This window comes from Vanderwaltozyma polyspora, genomic scaffold, assembly GCF_000150035.1.
Source record: "Vanderwaltozyma polyspora DSM 70294 KpolScaffold1043 genomic scaffold, whole genome shotgun sequence".
NCBI lineage: Eukaryota > Fungi > Ascomycota > Saccharomycetes > Saccharomycetales > Saccharomycetaceae > Vanderwaltozyma > Vanderwaltozyma polyspora.
This window is the reverse complement of record NW_001834675.1, coordinates 1-14,006: the sequence shown is the minus strand read 5'-3', so window position 1 is coordinate 14,006 and position 14,006 is coordinate 1. Positions and strand designations below refer to the sequence as shown.

Below are 14,006 nucleotides of genomic sequence, written 5' to 3'. Positions count from 1 at the left end.
GAAATGAATCAAATGAACAACAAAACCACCAGATCTTCTTCCACCCACTCGAATCTACCTAGCCCCCCTTCCACTGCTTAACAAAACTCATTAATCAATCTCATTAAACCAAATTTAAAGCTGTTCGAAACTGCTTAAAATCGTTGTCGAAGCAACATTTTTGCTTAAACTTTGCATGTCAGGTAGCACCATGTTTTAAAAAGAATTCCATCCAAAAACCTCAGATAACCTCGCAGAAGCATGATAATTTTTCAGTCGAAACTCGAATTTTCGAAAATTGTTCATTTTCTATTCCAAGTTGAAACAATCATGTAATTACCCTTTAAGGTAAGATGCCAGGTTAATACGTAATCCAAAATTCCAGAAGTTAAAATAAAGGACAAGTGTACCTGTTTAGTTAATATTCTGATGATGATTGGGTTTGAATTCTGTTCTTTTCATTTGTAGATGGACATCTTTATCCACGCTGTGGAGTGGTGGGTCAGATTTGTAATTGGCGTTGAGTAGAAATGGATTAGAAAAATTAAAAAAGAAATGGAGGTTTATCCAGACCCTTGAAAGTTCGAAATGGTTTTAGATTCTCTTTGGATTGACAATTTGAATGCAATATTTTGTATATATATAAATGATTTGAGTATTTATGGTTAGTGGTAAAGACAGAAGAGGAGGAGGAGAAGAAGAAAAACAAAAAACACGGAAGATGGAGTATTTTATGGAAATGTTAGATGGTCGATGGTCGATGGTCGATGATCTATGGTCGATGGTGTACTTGAATGATTGATTTGATTAGGCTGTGATGAGATATGTTTAGAGATCGTTCCATCCGAATAGCCAGTCGTTAACCTTGTGCAATAGACTGGCGGTTTGTTGTTGTTTCTGTTGTACGTTTAATTCCTCTTGGTGACGCATCTTGTTCTCTAAAGATCTTAAGAAATTGTGATTGTCTGAATTGGCATTATGAACAAATAATGATTTCCCATCTTTGATATCTAATCTGCGTGTTGATAATGGAGACTTCAATTGATTGGAAATATTTGGTGTAAGTGTATCTTGGGTTGTTCCCATTAGTGGTGTTTGCATCTCTGGTTTCTTTGTTGAACCTAGTGACAGCATAGAAACTGTTGCTGGTTCCGTGACATGTGATTCCCCTGGAGTAATGATTTCGTTGTTAGTACTTAAAGCTTCAGTAATACGATGGTTAAAAAGACCGATATCGTCAATCTTCTCAATTTTACATGATGCCAATTGCTCAACTGCTTCTTTAGAGTATGGAATACATCCAATTAATGAACCACCTAGAATCGTACCGTTTTCTTGTAATGCTCTTAATGCAGATGCAGAAGAATCATAGGTAAGTTTCACCCAACCATCTCCTGTAAAAATAGGGTATTTCCTTTCATTGCTGACATTTTGATCCAATTTTTGACCACATAATCGAAGAGTTGAGACATTTATACCAGAAGCACTACGTAATACTTGGAAATCTTCTAAAATATTACCAAATTTAGAGAAATGTGTTATAATTGAATTTGATACGGACTCTGGATAACCAAATACTATAACTGCACCTTCACTATTTGTTGGTGAGCTAGGTGAACCTGTAACTTTGTTAGATTTTTCGAATTTTGATGATGCTTGATTTGAAAATAGATTCTTTTCATTATTTTTATCAAATGCATTAGCAGAAGTATCCAATTTTGAAGTGCCCAGTGAGAGAGCCGATGATTCGTTCAAACTTTCTGGACGAGCAGAAGAAATTAAACTTTCACCCAATGTGTTTGTTGATTGTGAGCCATCCCAGTTAGATGGTAAACTGCTCATAGTCCCTAAGTCATCTTCACGTTTCCAATCATATAATGAAACTGTAGGTGGAGCTTCATTGGAGTCAACAAGCAAATTATTGTCACCACCATGTTGTAATCCAGAGCCTTGGTTATTTTGAGAATTGAACATCATTGCAGATTTCTTTGATCCAAAAGTTAAGTTTTCAAATCCACTGTTTGCATTAATATTGGTTGATCCGGAAGATAAAGATGTAGTCGAAGCTCCAGAGGTAGCCATCGAACCACCTGTAGTACCAGTTTGTTTAGTTGGTCTTCTCACAATAGTTTGTGGAATAGATCTCTTTTTAGGATTATTAAACCAAACGGGCTCCTGTTGCTGAGAATTCTGCTGATATTGAGATTGATCTGAACCAAATACACTATTAGAACCAGAATTATGCAATGATAAATACTGTTGTTGAGGCTGGGTAGGTATCTGCTGATAAACTTGCTGTTGTCCACCTCCGGATTGAGAATTTTGATTTGGCATCTGTTGAGCCATGTTCACTGAAACATTTGCAAACCTGCTATTTCCTGACTGTCCACTTGCGCCAAACATCAACTAAATATACCTATAACGAGAACTGAATATCTGTACAATGACCACCAGTAGAGACTACAAAGCCAAGGGCTAACCTCCTAGATCAATTCAAATTCAGTAACCTCTTCTTATATCAACTACATCTTCAAGTTGACATGACATACAAATTTTCTAAATCGATGTTTGTTATTGAAAATATTGGAATATACTAATGTTACCCGGACATTGAAGTGGTGTATTACACGTGATATATATTTTCTAGTCACATGATCTTAGGTAGTTATCCGGTAGATGTATCAAGAAGAAACTGATGGTTCTAATGTCGTGCTGAATGCAATAATAGTATGATCAGTTTTATTGTTTGTTTATACAGGGAGCACTGGATACAAATACTAATTGTTAGTTACCATTTGATGGGAGTATTTTTTTTCATTCGAAATAACTACGTAACTTAAGTCATCTGACCCAATACTCTTTTCCGTCATTGATTGGTGTATAAACCTCATAGAGTAGATATTGATCTATCGTAAGATAGAGCAGCGCTGTAGGCACCATATGTGTTTTGTTAAAATGCAATGTTTGATTCATGACAAAATAATCAGCCATTTAATAGTGTCATGGTATATATATATATATATACCATGACACCATAGATAATATATCACATGATTTATTATCATTATTTACGATATGTTTCATACCATATTGTCAGATTGGGGGTTATCCATATGTATCACGTGCATTCCATCATTGAAGCAGATAAAGGCACTTAAAGGCAACAAATCTTGTTAAACAGGCACCTTTGGGATCTCAATATTATGGTACCAAAACTTTTGAGCAGTGTTATTTATAACTTTGATCGTCCCTCTACAAATGCTGTAACCAGAAAAATGACACTCCAAGACAAGGTATTGAATATACATCACTAAAAATTGTGGACATCCAAGAAGAATCCTAATTTCATAGGAACCCAGACTCATCCACCTTACATAAAGTACTATTATACTAAACATACCCCATATACAATATACATATACGTAGTTCCTCGAGAAATAAAACATCGTTCTATAAAAATGCCAGCAAAATTTTTGTTGGCATTTTTGAACAGCTTCTTGAATTCAGGTGGGACTGTCATTTCATGGTTGTGACAATTGAGAACTTCTTTCGTCAATCAATGGTACCCTCTGAAATCTATTCTATCTAATTATCTGGTTACCTGTATTACTTCAGCGTTCTCTTCTTCTGTTTGTTTCTCAGTGTTTCTAATTCTTCACGCATCTTAACGTAACCAAGATGAATCTTTCCCAGGAAGTGGTCAGCTATTCTTCTATCTGTATCCAGACGAGATAGATAAGCTCCACATACTTCACAAACTTGCAACTTCTGTTGTGCACTCTGTCCTACATTTTCAGTAATATTTCTTACTCTCTTAGCTACTTCTACTCTTTCCAACTTCATGTCTTCCAATTTCAAGGATTGGGCCATTGCCTTCGACACTTCATCCGCTTTCAAAAGACTCACAATCTCTTGATCCATAAGACCTATCTTTGTATCCAGCACATCTAATTCTTGAGTAACATTATTGATCTTTTCCCTCTCCTCGGGGGTATGTTCCAAGTTCTTCAAAGCAACCGCAATTTGACCATTGCACTCATTCACAAACTTGGATAAAATGGCATAATACTCTCTTTCAAATTCAGGAAACCCACCTCCTTCCTTCTCATACTGTATCCTATACTTGGCCAAGTGGATCTGGGGACATCTACCCATACTCTGTTTTGTCCCCAAAAATAAATCATAAGGACATTCACCAACCAGATAGGACTTACAAATTCTAGCATCATGTAGTCCCAGATCCTTCTGAACTACACCATACCTCCCTCTACCACCGTGATGATGTTGTTGTTCATATCCACCATCTCTACCCATAAGTTGTTCCAACAATTTACGTTGTTCTGCAGCAGGTGTACTCATCTTTAACTGAATATAAATCTATATGTGGAGAGAAAACAACAACAATAAACCAGACACACACTATCACAAACTATCAATATACCTCTAAAACCAACCTCTTGGTCCTCTATCTCTTCCCTTCTTAATCACATCTCTTTAAAAGTGTCTATCAGTTCATCTCATCTCATCTCAGCTCATCGCTAAATATTTAAAGCTTTTGGAAGGGAACTTCCAGAATTAAAAACGTCATTAAATAAAAACATATTGGATTGATGATCAACAGTTTTGAAGTTGATATAAAGGTAAGGAAGAGTTGATATATTCTAGCAGTAAACTGTCAGGTTGGGTTTATATTATCAGGTATTGTCTGTGATATTTTGGTATAATTTGTATCTTTGTCTGTTTCAAGAATAAATTCGGTTATAAGATTTAAGGTATTTGTATCATTTTGAAGATCTAAGAGTAATAATTTTTGGGATTGTATTAATAGAGATAGTGATAGAGATAGAGTTGCTTTAGGATAAGGATCTTGAAGATTTTTAAAATGTTGATCAAGAGTGTTTACAATACTGTGAACAGGATTTATGAGACTTTTGGTAGTGGCAAGACGTTTGAAGCTGGGGTAGATACAGTGTTGATATTAGGTGGATCTTCTAATAAGTTTGGGTTAGAAGTTTGTAAAACTTTTGTTTTGAACTACAATTCAAAGGTTATTAATATTGATACTAATGATATTTCTTATTTGTTAACTATGCAAGAGGCCTTTGTGAAAAATTATACTTTTGTTGAGTGTTCTTCACTTTCGAATAGAGATAAATTGTTAGAAAGTTTAAAATTTATTAAGGATAATGAGATTAACGTCACTGTCTTTATTAACAATCTTCAAGAAGGTTTGGAGAGTCTTTATAGTACTGATTATGAGGAATTGTTGTCTGTAGAGGAGAGAATCGAACATCTGGAGAGATGTGTGACAATTAATCTCACAAACGTAATGATTGCCACTAAATACTATCTAACAGAAATTATTCCTCAAATCCAGCAGAGATTGGAAAACCCTTCATTTTATATTATAAATATGTCCTGTGAGCAACCTGATGGTTCTTTATTATATGCTTCACATTATTTATGTTCCAAAATGGCTTTGAACCAATTTCACGACGGTTTATCTTCTGAATTGAGTCAAAGAGGTAAAACCTCAATAGAGAAAAGTCAATTACCAAAGATTAAAATGCTATTGATCTTTTTACCTCATATTGTTGATTATAATAATTGGAAAAACCTTTGTCCTGCTTTTGCAAAAGAATTTGTAAAATGTATTGAAGATGGAAGAAGAGGTTTCCATGTCTTACCAAGAGACGTCTACACAAAGAGAAAGAGATAATCATCTCCGCATCTCTCTCCTCCCCTACCCTCTCAAGTTCAACTTCACACATTTCTATCCATTTTAATTAAATTAAAACAAATAAGACTAATAACAAAATAATTAGGACCAAAGCATTTCAAATATAAGTTCGTTCTCCAATCAACCATAGATAATGATATTGGCCAAACCCAACATTCCATATCTTTTACTACTTCAATATTTAATAATAGCTACAAATTTTTTTTCTCTTTAAAACATTACTAGCTCTACTATTTAATTGGAATAATATATCGATACTACTCATTTCATTTCATTCCATGTCGATTCAATTCTTTATTAATCCTTTATCAATTACTACTCATTCATTATGCATACACTGACATCTTTCTATGCTTCCATATATGAAAAGATGCATAATTTTATCTAAAATTTAAATTTCAACCATTGATATAAACAAGGTTTAAGAAGAAGGTGGTATTGGATCATAGATTAGGAACAACACATTACAAATAGGTATCAAATGTCTTCTGCTGCTGCGTCTTTAAAACCTTTTACAAGTGCCTTTTCATATACAATACGAGCAATCTGTTTTCTTCATATTACCCATAGCTATATCTATGAATTTACTGAAACAAGAGGTGAATCGATGTTACCTACTTTAGCTGCAGAAAACGATTATGTGCATGCTATAAAGAAGTATAAAGATGGTAAAGGATGCCAGATTGGTGATTGTATAGTAGCAGCAAAACCTACTGATCCAAGCCATCGAGTTTGCAAGAGAATAACAGGTATGCCTGGAGATTATATATTGATTGATCCAAGTTTGAATGCTATTCGTGAAGGTACGGATTTGGATGAACCATTTGAATCATATATTCAAGTTCCAGACGGTCATGTTTGGGTTACTGGTGATAACCTCTCTCATTCTCTCGATTCAAGGACATACAATTCAATTCCGATGGGCTTAATAAAAGGTAAAATCGTTGCAGCAAATGATTTCAACAAACCCTTTTGGAACGGTTCATTAACTAACATTTTAGGTTTCAGGTGGATTAAAAACATATATGTTGAAGAAAGTAACGATAATTAACTTTCTCTCCCATTATTTTGCACGGTTACAACTACATACATACAAATATATATTCATTATAGAGCATTTCATATTCATTTTTATTCCTTTTTAAAAACAATTACTTGTAAATATATCTATTACTTTTCTAAAATATATACTATAAAATGGTCATTAGATTTGTTTCCCAATGTTTCTTAGGAATTTAGTACCAATGATTAAACTTGGAATGATTAAATATAAACCAGCGTGTAAAGTTTCGAAAATAGAGACTCCCAAGTAATAATTAGTGAAAATATATTCAAATCCAACAATTGAAGAAATCATGACAATGAAGTAGATGGAGTTCATACCGCCTGGGATACACATATTTGATAAAACACCAGTTGATAACCAAGTACCAATCAACAAAACTACACAACCAGCGATAGCAAGTGAGAATACTTGAGCAATGAATGCTGGAGCAGCTTTTGGTGGTGAACGGAAAATATGATGAATTTCATCCTTGAAACCAAATCTAGATGGCTTTGTATATTGAACTTCCAAATCTGGTGATAGAGTTAACTGGAATACCCTGCCGAAGATATTATTGTTTTTATTATCTTCATTAGCTAATAGCAAAGTAGCCTCTAAAGATTCCTGATTTTCAACAGCTCTTGATAATAATGCCTTTGATAAAGCGTTTAATCTGATATTGAATAGATAGACTAACTTATCATCCTTCTTTTGTACCAAAGGTTCAATTACAGTTTCCAAACCATCCCTTGGGAAACCCAATAATAAATGACTTTTAATCGCATTATCAGAGTTTGAAGGGATTGAAAAACCAAATTCAATGATTTCTTCTAAATCTTTTACAGTAACTTTATGACTCAGTCCCTTGGAATTGATTTTAGTATCAAATTTGTCAATTGAAATTGCAGATTTCCCACTTCCAGGGAAATTAATCTTACCATTAGAAATGCTGAAAGCTAAACTTTGATAAAACAAAGCGATAAAAATCACCAAAACTTTAGAAAACTGCATAATGAACCACTTACAGAGCCTCCAAAACACCTTCAATTAGTCTCCAACTGTAAAAAACTTCCAATTCTTCTGCTATCTTGTCTCTTGTACTTCTCTAAAGTTTCACCTTTTAATAGATTTCATTAATATTTTCGATACTGCTAAAAATATTCAAAGTCACGTGATATACTAGACAATGACATTGTTAAATCAATATATAAGGGTTACGACTACATATATTCTATCCTATTTACAATGATCATATAAGCTCTATAGGGTTTGAAAGATGGGATAACATCGATGTTATCATTGTGATGTGTTTTGCCATCATGCATTCCCTTTTTTATTAAATTTTTTGGAAGATATATTGGATATAACCTTCTTTAGAGAGAGTCTAGAAGATGCGATGGAATAATGGCATCTATAAAGTCTCTGGTGACATCGAATGCGATAAGCTGTTCCTTATCTATTCCCAACAACTCCAATTGTTCGCTTGCTGTATGAAGGAAAAAATCTTCAAATGGATAACCTAAGTAGTACATTGTCAAAAGGTTTACCACATCTTTTGGTAAAATTTCACATAAATGGTACAATGTGATCGCAAATGACATGCTTTTACAACTGACTTCAGCTGGGACCCCTGCGTATCCAGTATATAATCCAGACATTATTATTGTATCACAACAGGATGGAAAAGACCTGAGTGAATTCCAAGTTGCATTAAAAACTGGCTCATATCCTGATCTTAAAGGTTCTGCTTTCATAAAACTTGAATGCGAGGGAGCAACTATCGTTGGAACATGTAATATATGCCTTATCTTGTCACTTGATTCTGGTAAGAAATAATCATAGGCATCTATTAAAGTAGATGATCCTATAGGATAATATTCATTGTTTAATTTCGATCTAAACCATGTTTCAAAGGGTTTACCTCCATAATACTCACAAAGGGCTAAATCAAATCCTCCTCCAAGGTACCCAAACGAATTCCCTGGTGATACAACAACACATTTTTCAGGAGAACAATATGGTCTAGTCCCCTCCTTTGATAATTGATTGACATTGGTTTTATATAATTTATGAGCTAATGCTTCAAAAGTTGTGTTGTGAACCTCTACTTTCCCTTTGTCCAAAAGGGACTTTGGCAGCATCTTTCTCCATAGAGAACAAACAGTTTTGTTGGTATCACAAAGTACAATTCTCATATCTATCGATGAATTTCTATATCGTGTTTAAATGTAGATATCAAAATATATCACTTCTTATATACTATATCAGTCAAGTTAAAGAATGATTTCTTTTCAAGTTGCCTTAAAGCCCATTGAAGTAAATTAACGGGAAAGAGAGTCGCATAACTTCAACATTTGATTGTACATAAGAATAAAGTGAAAGTATGATTAATCATGACTTGAAGTACAAATATAATAATGATAATGATAATGATAAATATTACAAATAATGTCTACTCATACTAAACATATAATAAATGCATCTGATGTATGTATTATAATGATACATTCAATTTAATGTTAAATTAATCTAAAATATTTTATAATTAATGGCAACATAAAAATAATTTGGTAGAGAGAAAAACACTCACACAAATATTAAAGATCGAAATGAAAAAAACAAAGAAACAATAAATTACTGTTGTTGTTCTTTTTTCCTGCCAAACAATTTCTTCAATTTGGTTCCAAAAGTAGTTTTGTTTTTGGCATCACTTTCGCTTCTAGTCGATGACTCTCCGGGTACTGGATTATTAGAAGGCATTCCACCATTTGTATTGGACATACGCGAGGCATTCAATTGGTTTTTATCACCCACACTTGATGATCTTAGTGAAAGCTTACTCCATTTCTTATTTATCTTGTTTGGTGAAACATTTTCTGAAACTGACCTCAAATTTGAATGATCATCTGCACTATAATGTCCTTTGAATGCAGGATTCGGAGGTGTCATATCACCTCTTCTACCAGAGAAGCCACCGCTAGATGGCTTGCTATAGCCCTCATCATCAGAGTCGGAATCTTGGAATCTTGATTTCCAATCACCTCCCATAGGGTTGGACCATTGAGAATTAGCATTAGAAGCTTGTCTTTGATCTATTTGTGCAGCTTCTAAACGAGCGCTATCTCTTAAAGACATACTCTTGAAGCCTATCGCACCATCAGAATTTCTTACTTTTTCGAAACTAGATCTCTTTTGTGGTGGCTCCTTAGGATACAATATGTTATTTGATAAATTAGATGGACTCGTAGGTTTATAATTAGGTTTGGCTTCAGTAGATTTACTTTGAGTTGAGGTAGTGTTTGGTGATTTATTATTATTAGTATTGCTCATTAATTTGCTTCCTCTTCTTTCTACAGAAGTATTAGAAAGCATAGAATGACGATTAGCTGGGGAAGTAGTACCAGACTGACCCTTACCCTTGACGGGTTCAACTAACGAGTTTCTATTTCTGTTAGAGACCATTGATCTTGGTCTTGTATTTGCCCTAACAATTGTTGGTTTTCTGGAAACATCGGATGCAGCAATCTGGGCATTTAATCTAGTGTTCTCTGCTGTCGTCAATGAAAGATATGCCTGGCTAGCAGGTGAACTGGCATTACCATAAGTGTTCTCCTTACTTGAAGTTGTTGGATTTTTCTTCATTGCTGACTTTATTGGCGAAGTAGTTTTTGCACTATACTTTTGTTCTGTTGGAGGATTTTCTGAATTTGAACCATTAACTACTTTTGACAATGGAGACCTAGAATTGGCAGGATGGATAGGCAAAGCAGAAGATTGGTTGGCTAAATGTGGGCTAATTGCACGTAAATATTGTGCCATGTTAGGGCTGCCTTCCTTTCCACTTTTATCACTGGAGACACTGGCATTACTTGTTTCCTTTTGTAGCTTTAGAGGAGAGGCAAAATCTTGATTATTACCAACTTCCATATTACCATTAGCATCCTCAAATACTTCAGATGCATTAATTTCTGCCATTTTATAAGGATTATTATCTTGTAAAATTTTATCCTGTATGTTATCAACACCACTACTTTCAGCATTAGATCCATTTTCAACACTAGGAGCTGTTTCACTTCCAACTTCTAAAATTTCATTTTCTTTATTCTCTGTGTTTGAAACTTTAGTAGTTTCTTCTGTTTCAGAGGATACGTCCTTTTCGAGTTTTTCTGATGATTCGTCCAATGTTTTTCCAGGGGCATTTTTATCTACAATTTCGTTCAAATCTGGTTTATTGTTTTCATCAATATGTGAGCTTTCCAAATTTTCAGATTTTATCACTTCTTTCATTTCCTCATTTTCAGGATGTCTGATCTCTTGATTATCCCCGTTATCTCTTTCTTCAACACCATTATTTATAGAGTTCAATGATCCTGCATCTAGAGGCAATACATCTTCATTTGAAATATCTTTTACATCGGGTTGGATTTCTCTATTTTCCTTAATTTCTATATTGTTGAATTTACTATTTTCATCTTCTTCAGGAATACCTGTTTCTATTTTCTTGGTATCTTCACCGATAGCATTGGTTTGATATTTTTCCTTAGGTGGATTCGCAACTTCCTTTTCATCTGGTACAATTTTTATGTCCTTTGGTCTTCTATTCAAACCTTCCAAATGATTAGATTGTATCATCATTGGTCTTATTTCTAGGTTTTCGTCATTAAGTTCTTGTTCTGTTTCTTCTTGAACAGATGTGTCAAATAAAGACATATCTTCTTCCTTTAATATTCTTGGCTTTGAATGCATGTGGCTAACCGAATGGGTAGAATGAGGCTTTTGAGAACTTTGATTTTGGTTTTTACTATTACTATTAGTATTGTTATGATTATTATTTTTGACTTTATTTTTATTATTAATATTGTTGTTATGATTGTTACCGTTATTGGCACCGTGCACTTTAGAGTCTTTTGACCCAGTTAAAGATGATTTTCTCTTTTCTTGAGGTTGTGCTAAAGAATTTCTTGAAGAGCTTTTTCTCAATGGATTTTCTTGTGCTTTCAAAGAGTTTGATGAAGATTTATTTTTCAAAGAGCCAGATCTCGATGATGCATTATGGAATGTTGCTGATACAGAACGTCTTACTTTCCTGTTTCCTTGAGGGTCTTGTGGTTGTTGGGCCACAACCGGTACCTCTATGGCGATCAAGCCGTGTGGACCAGGGACATATCTTTTTGAAGTCATTGAATCATTTCTTGACATTGAGTTTGTTCTACTAGAATTTCTATTTAGAGAAGTAGAAGATGGTTTTCTATGCATGATCCCAGGGGAAGCCTGTTTCCCACCGAATTCGGTGAATGCATGTTGTGGATCTACATCATATTCTGATTGTTTTATGACACTTTGTCTTCTCCTTACAATTGAACCCGAAGCTGAATTGCTTCTAATCTGTTGGTTTGAATTTTGTAAGCTTGAAGTACGTGGTTTGTTTGCACTACTATCTCTCTGAACAATCATTGAGTTTCTTCTCATGGGTTTCGCACTTGATTTCAAATTTGAGTTTGAAGGTTGGGATGAAAGATTACGATTCTGTATACTATTTTTCCTGCTACCATTTCGGCTATTGCTATTACTGGTACGCATTATGGAATTCCGACGATTGGAATTATTGTTGGTGGTGGTTGCACCTGATGAATTGGGTTGGACAGGATTGCCTGCGTTATTATTATTATAAGCAGGTAATTTTGAGTGATCTACTCCTCTTCCATTGGTATGCAATGCTTTGCCAATGGCTGAGGCAGCAGCCAAAGCACCTAAATTAACAGGTTCTTCAGGAGCTCTTGAAACTCTACGAGACCTGAACATTTATATAATTAATTATGGTTCGATTGAGTGTGTCTCAATTTTTTTATTTTCTTAATTTTATATTATTCTATTTTATTTCTGGAACCAAATGAATGGGAAGGAAATAAAAACCGATTGAAGAGTACAATAAAGAAAAACTCAGAACACAAACAGCTGACAGAATAATATACTGTATTTTTATAATTATTGGAAATGACTGTTCTTTTTTTATATTATTTTATTTTTGATTCTTACTCCCACTTCGAAATCAGCCTTTTCTATAATTGATTCACCTTAAAATTAGAAACCAAGCTGAAAAAAATCAAACCAAAAAAATAAATATAGAGTTAAAAAAGGACAATCTAAAGGTATCAATTAATGCAAAACAAACAAAACCAAAACCAAAATCAAAATCAACACCTAAACAAAAAAAAAAGATCAAAACGAGAAGGATAAAAAAAAAACAAATCCTACAATAACAAAGCCTATGCTATGATATGTTATGATATACAATTAACACTGACACTAACACTAAAAAATTAATATTAATATTAATAACAAATTTCCCCTTCCTTGAAATGAAACTCTTGCTGTTCGAATTGGTTGCTAACAATGAATTGAGCTATGGGAATAAGCTACTGGGCAGTGAATATTAATATACAATATTTGGGTTTCTTATTAGTATAGAATAGGATAGAATGGTATAGTATAGTATAGTATAGTATACGAAGGTGAAGTATCTTGGGTTGAAAACTCAAAGAAGACTATTACTATTGTGGTTGTTGTAACTTGGGGCTCTGATATCGATATATTATAGATTGTTTTTGCTATTTATATCGAAAGAGCTACTAATAAAAGAGAGTATGTTCTTTTTTGTGTAATGTACATATGTAATATATGTATGTATGTATGTATGTTTTTGTGTTCTCTTTGTGTTTTTTGTGTTGTCTTTGTGTGCGGCGGTCGATCTAATTTTTTTTTAATTTGCGAAAAACAAAGAATTGACTGGTTTTAGTTAGTTGGTTAGTTAATTGGTGGGGGGGGCGATTGAGGGAAGGGAAGGGGAGGGGAAGGGGGGTGGGCCACACGCAGTGTTACCCGGATATGAAGTGGTGGTAGGGCGGGTAACTGTTGGGAAGGGAATACAAAGGATTATGGAATATAAGGGATAAGGAATTAAGGAGAGTCGTGTTTCATAGTATTAATTAATAGATAATTATGGTAATGGTAATGGTTGGTGCCTTTGTCTATAATTTGGCCACGTGATACCGATACTGATACTGATTTTCAGGTCACGTGACAGAGTGTAGATTCTACAAATACAATATACTACACGATGGAATGATTGATGATTAATGATTCATGAGTGTCAGTCTCTTTATATGTATGAGATCATGGCACAAGTATGTATCTTATCTTAGTGGTATTATATAGTGTGGAGTTGTAAACACTTCCCAAGGC

General features: G+C 34.1%; 7 protein-coding genes across 7 annotated transcripts; 2 read left to right on the top strand and 5 right to left on the bottom strand.

Moving 5' to 3' along the window:
• Nucleotides 1-807: 807 nt before the first annotated feature.
• Kpol_1043p7 (Nup35/Nup53 family RNA-binding protein) lies at nt 808-2,382 on the bottom strand (the record flags this gene model as incomplete). The annotated part of the gene is made up of 1 exon (XM_001645625.1): nt 808-2,382. One exon carries the CDS (start codon nt 2,380-2,382, stop codon nt 808-810), a length of 1,575 nt encoding a protein of 524 aa, XP_001645675.1.
• Nucleotides 2,383-3,585: 1,203 nt separating this feature from the next.
• On the bottom strand, nt 3,586-4,338 carry LUC7 (Luc7p; the record flags this gene model as incomplete). Its single annotated transcript, XM_001645624.1, has 1 exon — nt 3,586-4,338. One exon carries the CDS (start codon nt 4,336-4,338, stop codon nt 3,586-3,588), a length of 753 nt encoding a protein of 250 aa, XP_001645674.1.
• A 523-nt stretch (nt 4,339-4,861) lies between these two features.
• On the top strand, nt 4,862-5,698 carry SRL4 (Srl4p; the record flags this gene model as incomplete). Its single annotated transcript, XM_001645623.1, has 1 exon — nt 4,862-5,698. The coding sequence occupies one exon, from the start codon at nt 4,862-4,864 to the stop codon at nt 5,696-5,698; it is 837 nt and encodes a 278-aa protein (XP_001645673.1).
• Nucleotides 5,699-6,200: 502 nt separating this feature from the next.
• IMP1 (endopeptidase catalytic subunit IMP1) lies at nt 6,201-6,770 on the top strand (the record flags this gene model as incomplete). The annotated part of the gene is made up of 1 exon (XM_001645622.1): nt 6,201-6,770. One exon carries the CDS (start codon nt 6,201-6,203, stop codon nt 6,768-6,770), a length of 570 nt encoding a protein of 189 aa, XP_001645672.1.
• A 153-nt stretch (nt 6,771-6,923) lies between these two features.
• SWP1 (dolichyl-diphosphooligosaccharide-protein glycotransferase) lies at nt 6,924-7,775 on the bottom strand (the record flags this gene model as incomplete). The annotated part of the gene is made up of 1 exon (XM_001645621.1): nt 6,924-7,775. One exon carries the CDS (start codon nt 7,773-7,775, stop codon nt 6,924-6,926), a length of 852 nt encoding a protein of 283 aa, XP_001645671.1.
• A 362-nt stretch (nt 7,776-8,137) lies between these two features.
• On the bottom strand, nt 8,138-8,959 carry PDL32 (putative ADP-ribose 1''-phosphate phosphatase; the record flags this gene model as incomplete). The annotated part of the gene is made up of 1 exon (XM_001645620.1): nt 8,138-8,959. One exon carries the CDS (start codon nt 8,957-8,959, stop codon nt 8,138-8,140), a length of 822 nt encoding a protein of 273 aa, XP_001645670.1.
• A 439-nt stretch (nt 8,960-9,398) lies between these two features.
• Kpol_1043p1 (uncharacterized protein) lies at nt 9,399-12,566 on the bottom strand (the record flags this gene model as incomplete). Its single annotated transcript, XM_001645619.1, has 1 exon — nt 9,399-12,566. One exon carries the CDS (start codon nt 12,564-12,566, stop codon nt 9,399-9,401), a length of 3,168 nt encoding a protein of 1,055 aa, XP_001645669.1.
• Between the last annotated feature and the right edge of the window lie 1,440 nt (nt 12,567-14,006).